The 22671-nt window shown below is 46.8% G+C and overlaps 1 protein-coding gene and 1 long non-coding RNA gene across 6 annotated transcripts in view; one reads left to right on the top strand and one right to left on the bottom strand.

Moving 5' to 3' along the window:
• The window catches only part of Inpp5b (inositol polyphosphate-5-phosphatase B), a 62768-nt gene that overhangs the window by 33986 nt on the left and 6111 nt on the right, over positions 1 to 22671 (bottom strand). For all 5 annotated transcript variants that reach the window (XM_029476093.1, XM_029476092.1, XM_029476094.1 and 2 more), the window contains one exon: positions 18218 to 18598. In XM_029476093.1, coding sequence (XP_029331953.1) covers positions 18218 to 18598 — 381 coding nt within the window. The remainder of the gene's footprint in view (positions 1 to 18217; positions 18599 to 22671) is intronic.
• Positions 18556 to 22671, top strand: part of LOC115030866 — a 15655-nt gene continuing 11539 nt past the window's right edge. Inside the window, exon 1 of the long non-coding RNA XR_003836436.1 lies at positions 18556 to 18803. This is a non-coding gene — a long non-coding RNA (uncharacterized LOC115030866). The remainder of the gene's footprint in view (positions 18804 to 22671) is intronic.

The following is a 22671-nucleotide window of genomic DNA, read 5'->3' as shown; positions in this document are numbered from 1 at the left end:
GAAAGAAAGAAAGAAAGAAAGAAAGAAAGAAAGAAAGAAAGAAAGGAAGGAAGGAAGGAAGGAAGGAAGGAAGGAAGGAAGAAAGAAAGAAAAATAAGATAGAGGGCTGGAGAGATGGCTCAGCAGTTAAGAGCACTGACTACTCTTCCAGGTCCTGAGTTCAATTCCCAGCAACCACATGGTGGCTACAACCATCTGCAATAGGATCTGACACCCTCTTCTGGTGTGTCTGAAGACAGCTACAGTGTGCTCATATACATTAAATCAATAATATTAAAAAAAATAAGAGAGCAACTGAGAAAGATACCTAATCTTGACCTTCAGTTTCCATATGCATGCATATGCACACTCGCTCACTCGAGGGTTCCACCCCAGCACTGCATGAAACTGTGTGTGGGTGTACATCTGTGACCCAGCATTCAGCAAACAGAGGCTGGTAAAGGATAGAGGATATAAGTTCAGGGTTGTCCTCCACTACATAACAAGTCCAAGGTCAGTCTATGCTACATGAGATGCTGTTCTCACCAAAAAAAAAAAAAGAAAAGAAAAGAAAAGAAAGAAAAAGGTTTGTAATCACTCATGGATACCAGACACTGTTGCCACTCTCACCAAAGATAAGCCTTGAGAAACAGGCTGTCCCTCCCTGGGCACTCCCTGAGACGTAGGAAGGCACTGGAGTGTAGCAGGCATGAACCATGGGCTCGGAATGAGAGTTCCTGGGAACTGAAGTTGAAGGCCTACTTCACCACCGTCTTCCTGTGTAACGACAAGTCACCTCCTTCTTTGGGTCTTCCTTTTTATATCTATAACCCAGGGACACTAACATTGTCACCTCCCGAGACTCTGTAACAGACAGACAGAGGTACATGAGTTTCTCAGTCTAAGGAGATATGACTTGTGCCACAGATGGGTACTGTGCCGGAAGCTGCCTTGCTCAGCTCCATCTTGCCAGTCCTCTCCGTGGGATGGACCGTCCTCATTCGTGACTGTGGATGGAAACTTTAAGGCACTGTCTGAGGGAATTTCCAGCTATGGGCAGTTCTCGGAACCTTTTCTCCCTGGCGTCTGGCATGGAAGCCAGCTGTCAGGAGCTCTCTGCTGCGTTTACTCCTCTGCGGTACCACTATGCCCTCTGGCCACAGCTTCCCTGCCTTCTCCTCAGCCGACGCTTTCCCAGTTCCTCTCTGCCCCCCTCCAGCCTCAGTCCTCCAAACCTTTGTCACCCAGTCTAAGAGGTAACTAGATTTGTCCTTCCTTCTCGTGTTCAGTTACCAGGTCTCGGAGTATCATCCTTATTGACTTACTTATTTAAATATAGGAGCTTACAATGTAATCCTGGCTCACCTGAACCCCATATATAGATCAGGTTGGCCTAGAACTCCATATGTAGACCAGGTTGGCTTCCAATTCAAAGATCCACCAGCCTCAGCCTCTGGAGTACGAGGATTAACAGCATGTGCCACGCCAGGTTCTCTTCAACATTTTTTTTTAAGATTTATTTTATGTATGTGAGTACACTGTAGCTATCTTCAGACACCAGAAGAGGGCATCAGATCCCCATTACAGCTGGTTGTGAGCCACCATGGGGTTGCTGGGAATTGAACTCAGAACCTCTCAAAAAGCAGTCAGTGTTCCTAACCACTAAGCCACCTCTCCAGCCTTCTTCAACATTTTATATTGAACCCTCTTTTATATCCCCACTGCCATGCCTTAGCTTCAACCTTGATTTCTGCAAGGCTTATACCTGCAGTCCTTTCCTCCTACCTATTCAGTCAACAGGCAGAAGTCATCCTTCTCGGCCCATCACCTGTGTGTTAAGTCCCCCGGGGACTTAAGTCACCTTTGAAATAAAACCTGAAATCCCAGCACTTGGGAGGCAGAGGCAGGCGGACTTCTGAGTTCAAGGCCAGCCTGGTCTACAAAGTGAGTTCCAGGACAGCCAGAGCTATACAGAAAAACCCTGTCTCAAAAAACAAAACAAAACAAAACAAAACAAAAAAAAACAAAAAGAAATAAAACCTGAACATGCGTGTATTTAACACATAAAGTCCTCTATAAGTAACCCCAGCTGCCTTTCCGGCCACATTTCCCACCCTCACTCCTGCCTCTCCAAGCCCTCAACTCACTCACAATGGAACCACTGCCCTCTTTACCCTGACCCTAAGGGTGTGCACCTAAGACCATGCACCAATTCTATCAGCATCTGGCAAACTACACTCACCTTCCCACTTCACAGCCCAGCTCAGAACCAATACCTCCATAAAGTCCTCTCCTAGACCCTCATTGATGCTGCTTCTCCTCCTCCACACATCCCACCTTACATCTTAGCAGCAGCAGCAGCAGCAGCGCCTTATCTGCCTAGGCAGCTTGTTGGCCTTCTATTTAATTAGTTCTTTGTTCACATGTGTGTGCACACATGAGTATGTGCCTATGTGGGGGGTGGGGGACAGAGGACAACCTGTGGGAGGTGGTTGGTTGGTTGGTTCTCTCCTTCTGTCATGTGGGCCTCCAGGATTGACCTCATGTTGTCAATTTTGGCAGCAAAATGCCTTTATCTGCTGAGCCATCTCTACTCTACATCTCAGCTTTGAGGTTTGCTTTTTTTAAAAGATTTTTTTTTTTTTTTTTTTTTTTTTTTTTTTTTTTTTGGTTTTTCGAGACAGGGTTTCTCTGTGTAGCCCTGGCTGTCCTGGAACTCACTTTGTAGACCAGGCTGGCCTCAAACTCAGAAATCCNCCTGCCTCTGCCTCCCGAGTGCTGGGATTAAAGGCGTGCGCCACCACGCCCAGCTTATTTTTATTTTTAATCTGTTTACTGTTCGTTTATTTTTGAGTCAGGATCATTCTATGTAGCCCTGTGGCTGTACTAGAGTGAACAATGTTGACTAGGCTGGCCTTGAACTCCCAAAGATCTGTCTGCCTCTTCCTCCCGAGTGCTCAGGTTAAAGGCATGTAACCACCATGCTCAGTCTTAAAGATTTATTGTTTTTTAATTTTAAAAAGTATTTATTTTACATATGCGAGTATTTGACCATACCACATGTATGACTGGTACCTACAGAGGCCAAAAGGTGTCAGATCCCCTAGAAACGGGACACAAAATGACTGTGAGATATCATGTGGGTGCTGGGAAATGAGACCAAGTCCTCTGTAAAAGGAGTCAGTACTCAATAGCTGAGCCATCTCTCTTGCCCCATCCAGACCCCGGAGCCGGGGCTATCAGCAGTGGTGACCTGTCCGTGGGTGCTGGAAACTGAACTTGGATCCCCTGTCCCCCACGCTTGTCTTCTGTGACAGGGACTTGCTGTACAGCAGAGGCTAACTGAACCTGCTGGCCCTGCTTCCAGCTTCTGGGAGCCCTGCACACACAGCTCCCAAGCTTGCATCTGTGCCCTAAGTAGCTCAGCTGTCTGAGAAGTCTTGCCTCTTTAGTTTGAGAGCCAGAGGACTCTTTCATGTGGCCCCTGGCTTGCCAAAACAAGCCGTGCATACCTGGCCTGTCTTTTCCTCACTGGGCTCATTTCTTAAGGCTGATCTCTGAATGCATTCTTGATGACTCCTTCCCTCGCACTGAGAGTCTAGTTAGCCCTAACCACTGCAGCTTGATCTGGGTGTGGAGAGGTATCTACCAATCTTTCCTCCTTCCTTCTTAATTCTGACTCTGCATTAACAGCTTTAAAAAAAAAACGACAGCAACAACTTTCCCACACAAACTTTGCTGTACAGATAATGTTGCCTTTTAAGGCAACATGTTCCTCTTAGCCTGAAGAACAGGATAGCCAAACACAGACCCACGGAGCCTGACTTCAAAACCTCCGAGCCCAGTGGAATTCAGGATTTGGGACACTTAAGAATGATAGGACATGACCTACACCACTTTGATAGCAATCCCAGTAGAAGCTGAGACACAGTGTAATCTATGAATAGCGATGCTTGGGTAAATAAAGTCTATAAATAGACTCGTATCGGTAAAAGGAAGCTGCACTGCCAAATCTATCGCGAGCCAAACAAAAATCCTTGTCAGCCCCGAAAGCTTCTGGGAGTTCAGAACTACCAAGGAAACAGCAAAGATGCTGCTGAATGGTGACGACGCAGAAGGCAGCCAGCTATATCGCCATGCGCTAGAAAGGACTGTGAATCTATGTTCACATACGCGGCACTTAGAAACCAACACCTGTCTGGAGACAACACAGACATATCGCTCGGGTTTGGATGCAGCTTGCCTGCAGGTTTCTCTGGAAAGTTACCCTTCATTTAGCAATGGTAAGCGCTGATGGAACTCTAAAAGCTGAGGCCTCTGGAGGTGATCCGGTCAGCTGGGGATGCTAGCCTCAGAAGGGAGTAAGGCTGTTCTTGTGAGACACCGGTTAATTCCCTCAATGGCTAGTCACAACAAAAAGAACAACCCTGGCCCTGAACCTTTCTGCCTTCACAGTGTGACCTCTTCTATAAACATTGCCAAACACTACTGAACAGACGGGGCTGCTCAAACTTGGACTTTGGCCACCAAAACTGTAATTTAAAAAATAATCTTAACTAAATCCGAGCGGTGGTGGCACACATTTTTGGTTCCAGCATTTGGAAGACAGAGGGAGGGAAATCTCTTGAGTTTGAGGCCAGCCTGGTCTACAGAGCAAAACCAGGACAACCAGGGCTACACAGAGAAACCCTGTCTTGAAAAATAGTAACAAAACAAACAAAAATTAACTAAAAAACATATCATTTCCCCCCACACCTTTCCTCCGTCCAGACCCTCCATACAATCAACCCTACTCTTTCAAACTCAGTCTCTTTTTAAAGCTTTCCTCTATACATCATGCAGAATCAGGGTTCGGGGGTTTTGCTTTTGTGAACAGGCTGGCCTCAGTCAGATCTCCCTGACTCTGCCTTCCAAGTGCTGGGATTAGAGATGTGCTGGTGACTTCACACCCAACCAGGGATTTTTCAACAGTATCAGAAAATAAAAATCTATAAACAAAGAAAACCCAGAAGGGCGCACAGCCACTATTTAATAATGGTCATTTCTCAGCGATGCTGCTTTACTCATTGCTTATTTCTGCTCTCTCTTGCATTTTATCTTGGCTTTATTTCTGAGATGGGTCTCACGCAGTCTAGGCTAGCCTTAAACTCAGTATGTAGAAGAGAATGACTTTGAAATTCTGATCATCCTGCCTTCATCTACAGAGAACTGTGACTGCAGGTGTGTGCCGCTTCATCCAGTCAGTTGTTACGGGGCTATTGATCAACCCCCTGGCTTTGTGCACTTGAGGCAAGCAGTCTCCCAACTGAGCTGGTGAGGTTTGGTCTGCTGCTATTTTACTGTAATGCTAACACAGGCCCCCAAATCTGGCTGCCCCCAAGAGGAGATCCTCACGTATACCAAGTGGTGCTATGTAGCCTTGCCTCCCAAGAGGTCTACAGCCGGTAGCTGGGCAGAAGAGAGGTAGGCAAGGCTTCAGTTTAGGCTAAGAGTCTGAACAAGAGGAGGGAGAGGAGGAAGAGGAAAAGGAAGAAGATGTCATGGGTCGTGAGAGCATGGCCTTGAGGACCGGCCAGTTGGAATAGGAGCAGCCCAGGCAGAACACGACAAGTTATATCTCAGGGATATTAACAGGGATGTAGACAAAGTAACATAGAGAGGTGATACCCGCCCAGCTCTAATGCTTTAAGGCTTATTAAAAATATAAAGGTTTTATTCTTTTATTTGGGGATTAAATGATCAAAGATAGGGTAGAAACCCCCATTTAATAATTTCTACTTCACTGAGCCATATCCCCAGCCCTAATCTGAGGCTTACATATTATATAGAGACACTGGCTTTGGAGTCAGAAACTTAGATCTACTGCCTCTTACTGTACATGACCTAGAACAACCTACTTAACCTAAAGCCTTTGCTTCCTCAGCTAAAGAAAATGAACAATATCTTCCTCCTATGGTTGCCCTCTTTTTCCAGAATTAACTTAAAGCTATCCTTCCTTTAGTAGCCCTCTATAAGTCACACAACGCCCAAAACTACAAAGTGAAGATAGGAGCCTCCGTTCAAACTCTTGATGCCAGGCCTCATGTATAGTCTGGATTTTATTTTTTTTTTTTTAAGATTTATTTACTTTATGTCTATGAGTACATTGTAGCTCTCCTCAGACACTCCAGAAGAGGGCATCAGATCCCATTACAGATGGTTGCGAGCCACCATGTGGTTGCTGGGAATTGAACTCAAGACCTCTGGAAGGGCAGTCGGTGCTCTTAACTGCTGAGCCATCTCTCCAGTCCCAAGTCTCTACTTTTACATGAAAGTAAAAATGTATACTTAAACCCAAGTCAAAAAATCCTATTTCTGGGCTTGTAAGATGGCTCAGCCGGGTAAAGCACTTGCCACGCTTAATCTGTGGAGCCATATAGAGGTAGGAAGAACTGACTCCATACCATCCTCTGACCTCCAAAGGTGCACTGACATACCTACCCACCCATATACACTCACATGAATATATATAAAAACAGAAACAAATTGAACATACCTACACATACCTTTAATCCTAGCACTTAGGAGGCAGAGGCAGGTAGATCTCATTCTTAATTTAAGGCCAGCCTCATCTACATAGCAAGCTCCAGGCCAGCCAGGGCTATACATCTGGAGGTCGGGGAGGACGTTTGTGGACAGATGCCCTGCCCAACAGTGTAACAATTAAAAAGACTAAACATCTTAAATGTGACTACAACAAATGAGAAACTCAATTTTTAATTTTACTTTATATAACTGGTAGCTGGAAGCTATCATAACTATTGGTGTAGATTCAGGCCTGGTGCCTCCTCTGAGAATGTCCATACATCATGCATGGGTCACTGTAAGCAGGGCCATTCAGCTCAGCCGTTCTCTGTCTCCTGAGTCCCCACAGGATGTTCTATACTTGGGTGGGATCCAGGGAAAACTGTGACCCACATCTATGCTCACCTTCCTGAGCTCTCAGTGCAATCAGCAGCTCCCTCCATCCCTGACCTCGGCTTTGCAATCCTGCCATCCATTCATTCTACCTCTGGGGTCCCTCTTCATCCTTACAGCCGCTATTCTCCAGGCTACCACCTCTTCATTTGCTATCACTGAGTCTAAGAGATCCTCCCACTTCTTGCCCAATGTAATCTCTGGTCTTGGTCACATAAAACTCTGATTTCATCTTTCTGTTTCAAAACATTCAGGGTTAGATGATGCCTGCAGGTTAAGGCCAAAACTGGTTCTACTGGCACCCAAAGCCCTTTGCATATTGGCTTTATTCTCCCTCGTGAATCCACCACCCAGACATCTCAATCTAAAACGACAGGTTCCCACACATGCTGGGCTCACTCCTATAGCATGAAGTCCCTCCCACTTCCACCTCACCTGCAGAACCCAGCACCAACTCCTGCCTCCCCATTCACAAGGCTCTGCTCACCCACATGTGAGCCTTCATTAGGTGTCTCTGTAAATTCAGAGAGCCTGGTCTGGTACTTTAAGAGACAGTAGAGGAAAACCTCAGGTTCTGAAATAAAGCTGGATGTTTTCCTAGCTCCGTGCATTACGTCATGTTTTGAAACCTCAAGCAAAAGACAATTTGTTTCCTCATTTGTAAAGTGGTTCTAGTGTGACCAAGAAGCCAAATGATGATCAAATGCATAGCCATGATGGCTCAGGGAGACTGACGCTGCAGGACTCTTCAAAGCTAGCCCTGAAGTCACTGTGTGTTCCAGACCAGACCAGGCTACAGAGTAAGAGCCTGTCTCAAAATAAAGAGTGCAATGTCTGTACATAGCAGGCACTCAAGACATTCTGTTCTGTTCTTTTTCTTCTCCTCCATAAGTACTAACCCCCACAGTGTTTGCTGGCGTGTCCTGACATAGTACCGGACTATATGCCTTATGGGCTGGAGAGATGGCTCAGTGGTTAAGATTCCTTGTCGCTCTTGCAGAAAGGATCTGGGTTGATTTACCAACACCTTGAGATCTTGTAGAGGATCAAGGCACAGATGCAGCTCACAACCACCTATAACTTTATCTCCAAGAGATCAGACACCCCCTTCTGGCATAAGGGTGTATCTTGCCCCAGGCCCTCTCCCTCTCTTCCCCGCCACCTCCCTCTCGGCTTCCTGGAAGCCAGAGAGTGAACAGCTTTCCTTTACTGTGTTCTTCCAGTAGGATGGTTTTGCTTTACCAGAAGTCTAAGTCTAAAGCAAATAGAAATGTTAAAAAAGAGAACAAAGAAGTGGGGGGCAGGGAACAATGGAAGCAGATGACCATGAACTTAAATCTCTGAAACCATGATGAGCCAAAATGAATGTGTGTGTGTGTGTGTGTGTGTGTGTGTGTGTATGGGTATCCTCCGCAGACAGAAGGAAGTGGGTCTCCTAGAGCTGGAGTTACAGGTGGTTGTGAGCTGCCCCAACCTGAGTGCTGAAAACTAAACTAAGGTCCTCTGTAAGAACAGCACGTGTTCTCAACCACTCAACCATCTCCTGGCCCACTATATGTTGTTTTCCTCTGGGATTTTGTCGTGATGATTAAAAAAATCAAACAATAGCCGGGCAGTGGTGGCACATGCCTTTAATCCCAGCACTTGGGAGGCAAAGGCAGGCGGATTTCTGAGTTTGAGGCCAGCCTGGGCTACAGAGTGAGTTCCAGGACTACACAGAGAAACCCTGTCTCAAAAAAACAAAAAAGAAAATAAACAAACAAACAAACAAACAAACAAACAAACCTTCCTGGGCAGTGGTGGCACACGCCTTTAATCTCAAGATTTGGGAGACAGAAGCAGATGGATCTCTGTGAGTTCAAGGCCATACTGCTCTACAGATCAAGTTCCAGGATAGCCAGGACTACATAGAGTAACTCTGTTTCAAAAAAACCAAACCAAACAAACCTCAACATGCTCCCAAGATAAAACATGAGGATTTCCTTCCAGAACTCTTCTTACTGTTGTTCGGATAGGGTCTCATGGTGGACAGGGGACTGGCCTCTAACTCAGAATTCACTGCATAGTTGAGGATGGCCTTGAATTCCTGATCTCTCTGTTACCTTACAAGTATGTGCCACCACGCCTAGCTCCCAGAAATTTTTATAGCACAGTATTAGGGTCCATAGATCACAGTCATTGCTTAATAAATTATAACTGCTAATAATAATTGTGGCACATTCTGAGCCAAATGGTAAGACTTTGAACTCCACACAAACCTTATACTTCTTCAGAGGACAAGAGGACACTTTTAATTAATTATTTCATTGTCATATTATACTGCTACATAAGACCATTTCCATGAACACACATGATGCACTTCAAGCTCACATACCCTATGCCCACCCCTCTTCTCTTTCTTCCTCCCTCCCCTCAGTCCTCTTCATTCCCCTAGACTCTTTCACTTCTACCTGCCATCGATTATTACCATCTACACACACATGGCTTTATCCATATAAATCTAGGATGCACAAAAGAACCATGGGGTACTTTGTGTGTGTCTGGTGTTCATGTGTGTCCTTTTTGAGCTAGGATCTCTCAATGACCTGAAGCTTGTGGATTAGACTAGACTGGCCGGTGAGCCCCAGGGACCCTTCTCCCTCTGCCTCCCCAGTACTGGGACTAAAGAGCCACGGCACCAACCCAGCTCTGTGGGACGCCAGGGATCCAACTCTTGCTTAGCAGCAAGAACTTTAAGCACTGAGCTATTCCCCAGGGCCCAATATTTATTTTCCTGAGAATGATGTAATTCTACTTAATTGACTATTTCTAGCAGCAGGTTGGCCTTGAACTCCCAACCCTTCTGCCACCATGCCAGGCTTTAAATTTTATTCTTATAACAAAGGAAAACTAATGTTTACATAGGACCCAGTACACAAAGCTAGGAGTTCTTTTTTTTTTTTTTTTAAAGATTTATTTATTTTATGCATGAGTGCTCTATCTGCATGTACACCTGCGTGCCAGAAGAGGGCATCAGATCCCATCACAGATGGTTGTGAGCCACCCTGTGGCTGCTGGGAATTGAACTCAGGACCTCTGGAAGACCAGCCAGTTGGATGCTCAACCACCTGAAGCCCTGAGCCACGTCTCCAGTGCAGCTAGGAGCTCTTAAGTGAATTTACTAACACAGGGCACCTGGCATTAGAAAGAATGGAAAGAGCCCGCCCACCAATCCAAACAGTTACGGGTTTGTTTGGACTTGGTTTTTGTCTTTTCTGAGAAAGGATCTATTTATATAAAAAGTACCACAAAGCCAGGCCTGGAGGTACATGCCTGTAATTTTAGCACTTTAGGTGGATGCAGGAAAATCAAGATCAAAATGTTTAAGGAGGTGTAGCGGGGGGAGACAGAAACTCAAGTCTAAAAACCACATTTTTTTTTTTTTTTTTTTTTTTTTTTTTTTGCTCGTAAGTCTTGAATTCAAAGTCTGGTATGTTCCCTGTACAAATCAGAGTAGGTATACAAGGACTGAAAACAAGCAGCCAAGCTTTCAAGAGAGAGGCTCTGCTGGCACAACCACTTGGCACAGGTCAGGGGTGCTGGGCTACTGGAGGCGACCTGCCTATTCCTCCGGGCTCGCTCTCTTCAGAGGGCCTTCAGTGCACTGTCTGTGGTCTGGTGACCAAGCCAGGAAGCTGGGCTGGGGGGGGGGGGCATGCTGCAAGTGAAGACTATAATTTATAGTTTCCTCAGCTCAGCCAAAGGCAGACTTTTCTCTTCTCTTTAGACAGGGCCTCAAGCAGCCCAGGTGGACCTCAAACTCCTGGTCCTCCTGCCTCCACTTTCCTAGTGTTTACAATTACAGGCCTGAGCCACACCTTGCTGGCTCAGACAGACTTTTTTTTTTTTTTCCAAATTTACTGACAAAAACTGCCAAGAACGGCAAGTTCAAAAGTTCAAGTTCAAGCTTATAAACATGGAGCCAGGGCTAAAGGAATGGCTCTTGTGGCTGAGCCTGATAGTCTGAGTTTAATCTCCAGGAGAGAACCTCCACACTTGCCCCATGGCACATGAATGAGTGTGTGTGTGCATGCAGGTGTATGTGTGTGTGTGCTGGGGTGTGTGCAGGGGTGTGTATGTGCAGGAGTGTGTGTGTGTGTGTGTGTGTGTGTGTGTGTGTGTGTGTGTGCAGGTGTGTGTGTGTGTATATGTGTGTGCACATGTTTGTGTGTGACACAAATAAATACAATTTCCAGCAATTCAGCCTAGTTGGTCACGGCAGAACACTCCTTTAATCACAGCATTGGGAGGTAGAGGCAGGTGGATCTCTGTAAGTTCAAGGCAAGCCAGGGCTACACAGTGAAGACCTTGTCTCAAAAAAATATCAACAAAGAGATAAAAAAGCACAGGGCTTTAACCAGAAACAATAAGCAACGTTTGAAGTGAATAAAAGGGAGTGATGGTTTGGATGAAAGTAAAGGCCGGCTTCGGTGAAGGCCTGACCGCAGCACTGAGGAATCTGAACTTTATTCCTAGGCACTGGGGTGGAGCAATACTCACCCCAGACTCAAAAAACGGGACATGTTAGGGAGTGTGCACTGAGAGAGGGAGAGGGGAATCTGAGTGCAGGTAGGAAGGCAAGGGCTGGGACGAGGCTCAATGGGAGAACAACTGTCTAGTACGAGCAAGGTGGCTTGATGGCCAGAACTGAAGAATGAAAAATAAAAAAATAAAAGGAGGGGGAGATTAGTACAGAGCCACTGCAGTTGTCTAGGTAAGAATGTCAGGCAGTGGTGGCACAGGCCTCTAATCCTAGCACCTGAGAAGCAGAAGCAGTCAGATCTGAGTTCAAGACCAGCTTGGTCTAAAGAAGAAGGAGGAGGAGGAGGAGGAAGAAAAAGAAGAGGAGGAGGAAGAAGTCGAAGAAGACAAAGAAGACGAAGACGAAGAAAACCTCAAAATTTTGTAATGGGAGTAGACAGGCAATACTGCAATTAAAAACACTTTTGCGGGCTGGTGAGATGGCTCAGTGGGTAAGAGCACCGGACTGCTCTTCCAAAGGTCCGGAGTTCAAATCCCAGCAACCACATGGTGGCTCACAACCATCCGTAACGAGATATGACGCCCTCTTCTGGTGTGTCTGAAGACAGCTACAGTGTACTTACATATAATAAATAAATAAATCTTTAAAAAAAATAAAATAAAAATAAAAACACTTTTGCTTACCAGATGTGAGAGAGAGAAGAATCCAGGATAACCACAGGAGTTGGGACACAGTAGCACAGACCTACAATCCCAGCAAAAGGGAGCCTGAGACAGATTTTACCATGAGTTCAGTGCCAGCCTGGGTTACATAATGAGCTAGGGATCAGCCTGGGCTATTATGTGAGATTTCTGCCTGATAAATAAAAACGTAACAATAAAATAAAACAACCATGGCTTTCAGTGGTTGCACTGAGAGAAAAGACTCAGGAGGTAAGATGAGGTGACAAGGAGACACTGTAACAGCAGGCAGAACACAAGCTCTATAACCCCAGCAGGTGAGGGCTGGAGGAAGGAGGACCAAGAGTTCACTGACATCCTCGGGAGCTCAAGCCTAGCCTGGGCTATGTGAAGCTCTATGTGAAGCTCAGTTTCCAAAAAAGGGAGGAGAGAGACGACAAGTGGGTAAAAACTTAGCTGAGTGTGGCAGCGCCCTGCGTCAGAATGTTAGAAGGCCAAGGCAGAAAGGATCTGCAGCTCTCATGTGAAAAATCCACTCCTGGACGGGCTTCTGGGGCCACCAGAGTCTACGTTTTTGTGGGTAGACATATACAACGTCCGTTTCCCAAGCAAAAGTACCACTAAGGAAGGAAGTCAGCATCCCTGCTTCCAGGAAGCAAACTTTTACTCCCATTTCACAGATGTAAGAATTTACTTCCATGTCACAGTCAGGGGCTGGGAAGGAGATGGCTCAGTAGGTAAGAGCACTAGCTGAACGAACGTGAGGACCTGAGTTTAGATCCCCACACCCACATAAAAAGACAAGGATGGCTGTGTATGTGGTAAACCTAGCACTGGCAAAAAGGGGCTGGGGGCACAAGGAGATTGTTGGTACTCAATGGCCACCAGCCTAGCAGAAAACCAGTGAAGCACCAGGTTCAGTGAAAGCACTTGGGTCAAAGAAATGAGGCAGATACCCAAACCGGAGGGCACCTCACACCCTCTTCCAGCCTCCGCACACTGACAAAGACACCTGCCCACCCACACAGGAACACACAGGCACACACCACATATGCATGCAAAGACGGAAGAAAAGAACAACCAAAACAGGTTACTTGTTGAAGCACGTTTTTCATTTTTTAAAATACCCAGGCCACTGACACACACACACACATACATACACACACACACACACACTTTGTTTAAATCCTTATCAAAATGCCAAGAATGAAAGTCTCTCTCCTGTTAATATTTGCTAACTTCAATCCATAGATGGATCATCAGTAAAGTCTACAAAATGATGAAAGGATTTCTTCCCCACTTCTTTCTAGCGCTGAGGATTTAGGACCTCACACAGACTATCTATTGAGCTGGGATCTGTGTGGCTTCCCAAGTGGTGGATGGGAATACAGGCACGAGCCACCATGCCTGGCTACTTTTGGTTTTATTGGGATTTTTTTTTCTTTTTTGTTTGGGTTGTTGTTGTTACAGTGTAGTTTAGGCAACACAACAACAATATACACACACAGAGTCGGAGTCTCTGCCCAACACTGTCCTTCCTCTAATAAATATTGATGCTTCCCTCTTCCTTAACTGTCAGGCCTTGAGGATTTCTGCATAACACTCCACTCCTAATTGAGTGTCTGTGGGTCCAGACAAGACATTCCAAAACTAACTACTTTGGTAAGAAAACAATTATTAAGGAGCAGGTTTGCCTGTTGTAGAAGCAAGAGGTTGGATGGGACCAGACAGACACAACAAAAGAAAGAGATTGAGTATCATTTTGCTCTGTCCAAAGAAACAAGTGACTCCAGAGAAATTAATTTGCTTAGGAGCCTGAGGAACTTCCTACAGCAGTGGGCATGATACACAGGGGTTCCACCTCTAAGATAAACAAAAGGCAAATTCATCTTCTCCACGATGAAAGACTGCATCCGTCGGTCACACAGGTTTAACTTATTAATACAGACAAAGCCTGATGAAAGAAAGAGAAAAGCCACCCGCAGGCTATTTTTCTAACATTCTCTCTGGCTCCAGCTCTGGTGATGTAGGTTACCCTCATGCTACCCTGAGATATAAATAGTAGTCATTTCCTTTCGCAGGCCAGGCAGAGTTTAATGCTTTGCTTCCTGGGTCCAGGGGAAAATATTTGTAACATACTTCTATGAGAATGTGGTTGCAGGGCTAAAGAGAGAGCTCAGTCAGTAAGGTGTCTGCTGCATAAGCATGAAGACCTGACTCCAACCCCAGATACCCACGTAAAAAGACAGGAGCGATGGGTTTCACCTGCAATCCCAGGGCCGGAGAGGCAGGGACAGTTTGAGTTCTGGGACTCTATATCCAGTTAGTCTCCACTAATCAGAAATACAGACCAATGAGAGACCCTGTCTCAACAAACAAACTGGATGGCTCCTAGGAAAAAATACCTAAGATGACCTACAGCTTCCAAACACACCCCCACACACACTTTCTCTCTCTCTCACACACTCTCTCTCTCTCTCACACACACACACACACACAGTCACACTTGAGCTACTAAAAAACTGCCTAACTTTGAATCAGCTGGAAGAAAAGAAAAAGAACCTGCTTCAAAACACCAAAATTTGTTGGGTGGTAGTGGTGCACGCCTTTAATCCCAGCACCCAGGAAACTCAGGCAGGTGGATCTAGGTGAGTTCCAGGCCAGCCTCATCTACAGAGTGAGTTCTAGGACAGCCAGGGTTACAAAGAGAAACCCTGTCTTGGGGGGAGGGGGAGACGACGACACCTGTTATTACCACTTTGTTGGTTTTTTTGAAATTGCATTTATTATGAATTTGTGTGTGGAAGTCAGTGTGTGGTGTGAGCAGGCACACGCATGACATGTTACATGTGTGCCAGGCCGTTCTCTCCTTCTACTGCACAAGTTCCAGGAGTCAAACTCAGGGCATCAGGCTTAGCAGCGAGTGCCTTTACCTGATGAGCTATTTTGCTGGCCCCCAGCTCCTGTTCTTGTTCTTGCTGCTTGGTTAAATTACCCCATGGGATTTCAGCTGTTTCCTTCCCCGTGCATCCTCCAGAATACAACCCCAGGACTCTGCCATGAACCCAGACTGAAGTGCGAAAGGGCTTGGACACTACTGAGCCCCACGCAGCATCCCCAGTGGGGCTGCATGAGTTACCGAGCGTTTAGGCTGTCAGAGAGCAACAATGAGGCATTTCTCCCAAGCCACACTCTGTTCTTACTAAGGAAGGAAGAAAGGGGCATCCCAAAGTTAAAAGCAATCAGATACGTAACGAAGCAGAACAGCTACCATCTGAAACAGCGACCAGTCCAAAATCACAGTAAGACCATAATGTTCCAGAAACCAAGAGCATCAGCCACTGGGATTCCGTTCCACAGCCCAGCGCTGACACATCTATGACCTGAAGACACAGACTTAGTCAGAAACTAGTTCCATCTCTTTTTCCTACTACAGTCCCGCCAAGCCACCCTGGAACTCTTGATTAAATCTTTGTGTGATGAGTCTGCATGTGGATATGCAGGCCTCACTTTCCACCTCCCTTGAGACAAAATCCCTTATTCATCCCTGAATACAGCAAGGTAGGTGGCCTTTGAGCTGCCAGTCTCCTGCCTCCACCTCCCATCTCACACCACAGGAACCCTGGGATTATAGATGCCCACCATATGGTGCCTGGCTCTACAGGGGTTCCAGGGATATGAACTCAGGTCCTCGTGCTTGCAAGGTGAGCACTTTACTCAACCAGGCATCTCCCCAGCCTCACCTCGGCATTCTGGAATTCAGCTGAGACGAACCAAAGAAAGGAGTTTGGGGGAGAGAATCACTAAAGTGAGCTCTTCCTTTAACAAGGCAAAAGAATGGGCTGAATGCCAGAGTCAAATACTCAAACCTCCAAGACGCTTCTGTTTACAAGGTCCACCATGCTGCTACACTGACCCTGGACCCGCTCAGTTCTATTTATACACTAGCCAAGCAGACCTTTCCTCAACAGAATGTCAGCTTCTGAAGAACAGCTGTTTGTTTTTTAGTCCATTGTTGTTGGGGTATTTGTTTGTTTGTTTGAATGACATGCATGGTGTTTCACTTCATGTAGCCCAACCGGCCACTGGCCTTGCACTCACTGGTATACCTACAAGATGGCTGTAAACTCCTTGCTCGGCAGCTTCCACCTTTCACCTGCTGGGATTACAGGCATCTGCTACAGCACCTGGCTACCAACAGCCCTGAGAAGCAGCATTTTGCCCTGGGTTAGTTCCCCAGGTTTTGGGGAAGTGGGTATTTTGATGGTCTACACATAGGAAGAATTAAAACCCACTACTTGTTCCCACCTGGGGCTGGATCGACTGGTGTCCACCCAGAGGTGGCTCAAAGGGTTCCTTCCATTTCTTAAAGAAGAAGTGACTCTCTGTTGAGACCAGAGCAACTCTGGAATCAGAGATGACCCAAACAGAAATGGGGGTTTGGTTTGGTACCATCCTTTCCAGTTTCAACAGCAACAACTTAGCAGTTCCATAATCTCGGATACTATTGGGTATTATGGTGGGGATGAATCTTTGGAGTTAAAAAGTCAAAGCAAGCCGGGCGGTGGTGGCACACGCCTTTAATCCCAGCACTTGGGGGGCAGAGGCTGGTGGATTTCTGAGTTCGAGGCCAGCCTGGTCTACAAAGTGAGTTCCAGGTCAGCCAGGGCTATACAGAGAAATCCTGTCTCGAAAAAAACAAAAAACAAAAAAACCAAAAAGTCAAAGCAAAATCTTGACAGTACTTGACAGTAATTCCTCTCCAGGATGAGGTTAGTTTTTCCTTTGTGAAGTGAGATGAATGCTTCTGCGACCGGTGCACATATTTCACCCCGGGGCAGATAACTCTTCTCAGAGCTGGCTGCCCTGCTTTCTCATGGTCTATATCTCTCTACTAGAAGCCCCAAAGAGCTCCCAATAGCCCAGCTCTGGCTCCTGGGCAAAAGACAGAAGCCACCTCTTCTGTGCTGCCACTGTGCCTGTTCTCTGCTCCACTGCATTTCTGGTAGCCTGTTGTAAAGGTCAGGAGACGGAGGTTAATCTTAAAACACTCATCAGTCCCGGTACCACAAACCAGAAGCTCATGACAACTGAAGCAACAGCTGTGCAGCGAGCTCTGAGATAAGCCCGAGAAAGATGAACACTATCTACACCATCAAGGGCTCCGGTGGCATCTTGTGGTAGCTTCGAGGAAGGCTGAGGAAGTCCTCTGCTGCCTAGTTTCCTCTCATTTTACAAACTCTTGCCCAACCTATCACCTCGCCCCAACTCCTCATACTTTTCAAGCCTCATAACTGAAACGTCCTGGCCCATACTTGACAAGGCTACTTGACGGGACTTTCGTCGCTAGCAAAGGACAGACTGGAATGACAGAAATGGGTACTTGTGATTGCACCAAAGCCCTCAGGAGCCTGGCGCTTCATGGACAACACCCTGGGGAAAACAAAGGCCAGGGAGTCCTAAATCACAGGGCTGACCCAAATTTCGGCCCCGAGCCTCTCTCTCTCTTGTCCAACAATTAGCCTTTGTGCCGCACATTATCCACCAAGGGATAAGAGGCAAAAACCTGTTTGGGGTCACCTGTTCACCTCATCCCCGAGGGCCTCCAGTCTCACGGTAGCCAGGGCTCCCTGCACTCCAGCTACGTGCAGTCTGTCCCAGCGGCTGTAGAGCACAGAAAATGCTAGCACTCGCCACGCCTCATCCGAAGACAACCCTGTCACCGTCGCGCACACCCCCACAGACACACAGCACCCTCGAAAGGCCAGGACTGAGGAACTACCTCGGCCGGAGAAACCGAAACGCCAATGGGAGTAAGCAAGCAGCACGAGGTCACACACCCGGCCACCAACCGGGCTTCCCTAACCCCTCTGCCTTAGGACTCCCGGGTACCCGCTGGTCACCGGCCTGTTGCCCTCTCGCCTGGCGGAGAGTAACTTCCCAGCAGAGCTTGAGCCGCAGCATCCCCGTCTCGCCAATGGCCAAGGCCTTGACCTTCGCCCCCACGCAGCCACCTGCCAACCCGCCAGTCCTCCCGAAAACCCAACACGGTTGCCCGGCTCCGCAGAGACCGCCCGACCTGCATAGTCGCGCTCCCGAAAGCCGCCGCCTGCCGACATTTCCCAGTCTGCTTCCTCAAGCGCTTCATCCCGCCGCCCGCCGCGCGGTCTCCGTCCTCTCACGGGCCCGCCCTCATGCATCTCCTCCGCCAATAGAAATTCCGGCTCCTCAGCGGCTCCGCCCCAAAGCAGAATGTAGCCAGGGCCCCTAGGCAAGACATCCTCCAATCCTCGCCGTGCATTCCGAGACTGATGCCTGCCTCCTCCAATGGGCGCGAGCCCACTCCGGGTACCCGGGTCCGAATTCCACTCGCGCGGTTTCGGCGACTCGGCATCGGGCTCCGCGCATCTGTGTCTCGACAGCCACTCGAACTCGGGATCCCGCGTCTCAGGGTCGAAACCTGTGGCAGGGACAATGGAGCACGGACTGAGCCACGGGGTTGAAAAGGCAGCTGCATTTCTGTAAGATTGTATGTGGTGGAGACTTCCCAAGCCCGCTTCGCTCCTGCTCAGTTTGCATCTGAAATCCAAATGCAATTAACAGAAGTGAAGAATCTAGGGCTCTGCCAAAGCAGGACTGATTCATTATCCAACAAACTTTATTAGGTGGGGAATTATTATCCCAAGTTTATAGAGGAGGCAACTAAGTTCAGGAAGGATATGTAAGGTCACAAAGTAGAGACTTAACCAGATGCAGCACTAAAGAACAGGCTGGAGGGCTGGAGAGATGGCTCAGCAAGAGAGACTGCTCTTCCAGAGGTCCTGAGTTCAATTCCCAGTAACTACATGGTGGCTCACAACCATCTGTAATGGGATCCGATGCCCTCTTCTGGTGTCTGAAGACAGTTACAGTGTACTCACATTATTAAATAAATAAATAAACCTTTAAAAAAAAGAAGAAGAAGAACAGGCTGGAGATTTAACTTCCCTCATCCTTCTTCTGAAATCTGGCCACTACAGACAAACTAGAAATAAGCTATATTGCATATGTTATTTAATGTACTATTAAGACAAGTCCTCTGGGGCCTGGGATGCAGCTGGTTAGGAGTACTTGCCTAGCGTGCACCACATAAAACTGGCCTACACTCGTAATCTCAGGCTTTAGGAAGCAAGGAAGATCGTGAATCCCAGACCTGAGCAACATGTTGAAACCTTGTACACACACATACACAAAGACAACCTTCTGGTACTCCTAATCAATGTGCACCCCTCCCCTACAGAAGTTCCTGAGCAGCCTCTACTTCTGACTCAAACCCAGTCTTGACTCTCAGACCTTAGCATTAACCCTTCTTGCTAAACCCTTCTTGTCTTGCCTGCTCGGCTTGTATAACTGCATGAACCAGATCCAACTGCATTGAGGAAATCTAAGCTCAAGTCCTGGGTTGTGGCATGGCTAGGCACTGCTTTCAAAGCTGAAGTCTGAAAAAGTGGGAAAAAAAAATCCACATTCACATACAGAGAGTGGCAGAGCTGGGGTCTCAACTAAAATTGTGGCATTCTGTGGGTCTTAGTGTCAAAACCCTACTTGTTACTTCAACTCATGAATGGTCTCAGGATAAGTTTCTTATGTTTGCTGTGTCAGCTTGTACAAGATACTTAAAAGCCCCTCTCCTTTAAAAAAAAAAAACAATATTTTTAAACTGGGAGGCGGTGGCATACGCTGGACACACAGAGGTCCACCTGCCCCTGTCTCCTGAGTACTGGAATTAAAGGTGTGTGTTGCAATACCTTGCCATTATTAGTCTTTTTAATTGCAGAATTGAGGTCAATGAGAAAGACTAGACTCTTGGGGTTCCTAGAACTGGGGGGTTTTGTCCTAAAACTTGGGTCAGAAGCTTACTCATCAATAAAACAGGAAATCCACTCCTTACTATTCTTGCTCCAGAAATGAAACAAGATAACCACAGTTTGTTTTTGCATCATCTAGATAGCTAGGAAAATGTCTGGCTTACGGTAGGATTTCAGTTTGAAGTGAGCTTGCTCCTTTCCTCACCTGTCTGTTTCTTCACTGAGGCACTACCTCACCCAGGGAGGATTAAGGAGGAGAGCCTTCACCCTGGAGCCTCCTCCCTTCATATGGAAAGTGCAAGTGTTAGCTGGTGGGAATTCAAGGATCTGTCCCTGTCACCCAGGCTCCTTCCTAAGGAAGCCCTGTCCTGATAGTCAGAGCAATAAGAGTTGGTACAGAACTTCCCTGCTGGTTACCCTCAGACAGGGTGTGGAACCCCCGAGGAAAGAGGAAAGAGGAGGTGAGAAGTCTGCAAGACAGACATGAAAAGTGACATATCCTTAATCAATCTCTCTCTCTCTCTCTCTCTCTCTCTCTCTCTCTCTCTCTCATACACACACACACACACACACACACACCCCCCTCTTGAAATAATTCCTCTGGCTGCCTAAGTCCTTCATTTGCACTTACCATGCACACACACACACACACACACACACACACCTATCTGAACAATACACCCAGCAACTTCAGAACCACCTCAACCTCCTATCTCTATGGGATACACAAACACCCATCTCTGAACAACAGTGTTAGGTTTCCTACCTCTGACCTCAATCAGATTTAGACAGTTTTCTATTCAATCCTATTCCCAATGAATCTATGTATGGAAAATGGAAGGACTAATCTGGCCTGAACTAGTTTGGGTAAGTGGGAAGTTGAACAAAATTGTGTCCTCTGGTAATATCTTAGGGGAAATTTCTCTACTTACTACTTTATGCCTATGCATAATTGGGAATGCATATGATTAAAATCAGATGGTTTATGGGGAGGAGGACACACAATAGAAAAAATTAGTACCTGACTTAACCTACCAATCAATCAATACTAGACCCCTTAGTGACAAGTCCCTTCTAACACTAGGTGATATTCCAGGACCCTTGAGTCCATCTTGACAGTGTCTCCCTCTATAACTTACCCTATGCCTTTGTTCTGCTGACGTTAGCTTGCCTTTTTTTTTTTTTTTTTTTTTTTTTGTGTGCCCCCATTTTGTTTTTTTTTAAAGTTTTTTTTTTTTTTTTGCAAATCTGTGTGAGCCCCTCTTTTTTTTTTTAAAGATGTATTTATTATTATATCTTATCTTAAGTACGCTGTAGCTGTCTTCCAACACTGCAGAAGTGGGATCAGGATCAGGTCTCATTATGGATGGCTGTGAGCCACCATGTGGTTGCTGGAATTTGAACTCAGGACCTTCAGAAGAGCAGTTAGTGCTCTTAACTGCTGAGCCACCTCTCCAGCCCCGAGCCCCTCTTTTCAATGCTTCGGATAAGAGGCCATGAACCTGGAACACTCAGCCTGGACCCTGACCACAGATAACAATACCATATTCTGTTCATCCACTCAGCAAATATTCATTTAGTGTGTAGTTGTACAGACGGTGTTCTGACCAGTTAGGATGAAGTTGTCAACACAGTGCAAACTCCTGGCCCCGGTGGTACCTTGGGTCTCATCTGAATCGTTTCCTTACTTTCTACCTATCCCATCTTCCCAAGTCCTGTGACCACACCCCTAGTCTAAACCTCATTTTTAAAAAACAGTTTGTGGGAATGAATGTTTGTCCAGAATCTGTACATTTACACCTCACATAAATAGTACACAAGGAGGCCAAAAGAGGGTGTCAGGTCCTCTATAACTGGAGTTACAGGTAGTTATAAGCTGTCCCGTGGATGGTAGGAATTAAACCTACGGCCTCTGCAAGAGCAGCTAGTGTTCTTAAGGGCAGAGCCACCTATCCAGCCCCCTAAGCCTTATGCTTTATGTCTGAACCATGGTGGCACCTGCCTACGTACTATTCTGCTCTCCCTGCACCAGGTTCTCACTGCCTTCCATACCTGTCACCAGTGGAGTGTCTCAAACTGTCAAATCTTACTGGAAACATTTGGAAACTCTTTGGAGGGCTCCACAAGCTGCAGGGCAGAGTCCAAGCCTCTCTGGACTTTGTTACTCTTCCCGAGCTGCCCTTTGCTCAATCCTCTGGCACGGCTCTCCACACCTGTCCCAGCTGAGTAGCACCAACCACTGCTCCCGGATGCCCAATGTCCTTTCTCCTTCTTTTGCCTGATTTGGGGGTGGGGGGGAGAGGTACTTGTTTTCCTTATAGTCTGAGCTTCAACGTCACCTCCTCTGGGAAGCTTCCTCTGAACTGTTAACACGAAAAGAAAGGCACGAGCCAAGGAAGCTCTCAAGTAAAGCCTCAGGATGCAGAGGACACCCAGGCAATCCTGGCCTCACCTAGGAGGAACCCATCTTGCCAGCTTGCTAGCCATACAGGCAGGCAGGGCCCTTGCCCTCTCTAAGGCCTGAGTTCCTTTATCTATAGAAAGAGACACTGATAATACTAACCTTGTAAGGCATGGTAAGAATTAACAGGCTGCCGGGCGTGGTGGCGCACGCCTTTAATCCCAGCACTCGGGAGGCAGAGGCAGGCGGATTTCTGAGTTCGAGGCCAGCCTGGTCTACAAAGTG

This window comes from Mus caroli, chromosome 4 (genome assembly GCF_900094665.2).
Source record: "Mus caroli chromosome 4, CAROLI_EIJ_v1.1, whole genome shotgun sequence".
NCBI classification, from domain to species: domain Eukaryota; kingdom Metazoa; phylum Chordata; class Mammalia; order Rodentia; family Muridae; genus Mus; species Mus caroli.
Note: the sequence above shows the minus strand (reverse complement) of the source record. Positions and strands in the feature narration are given on the sequence as shown.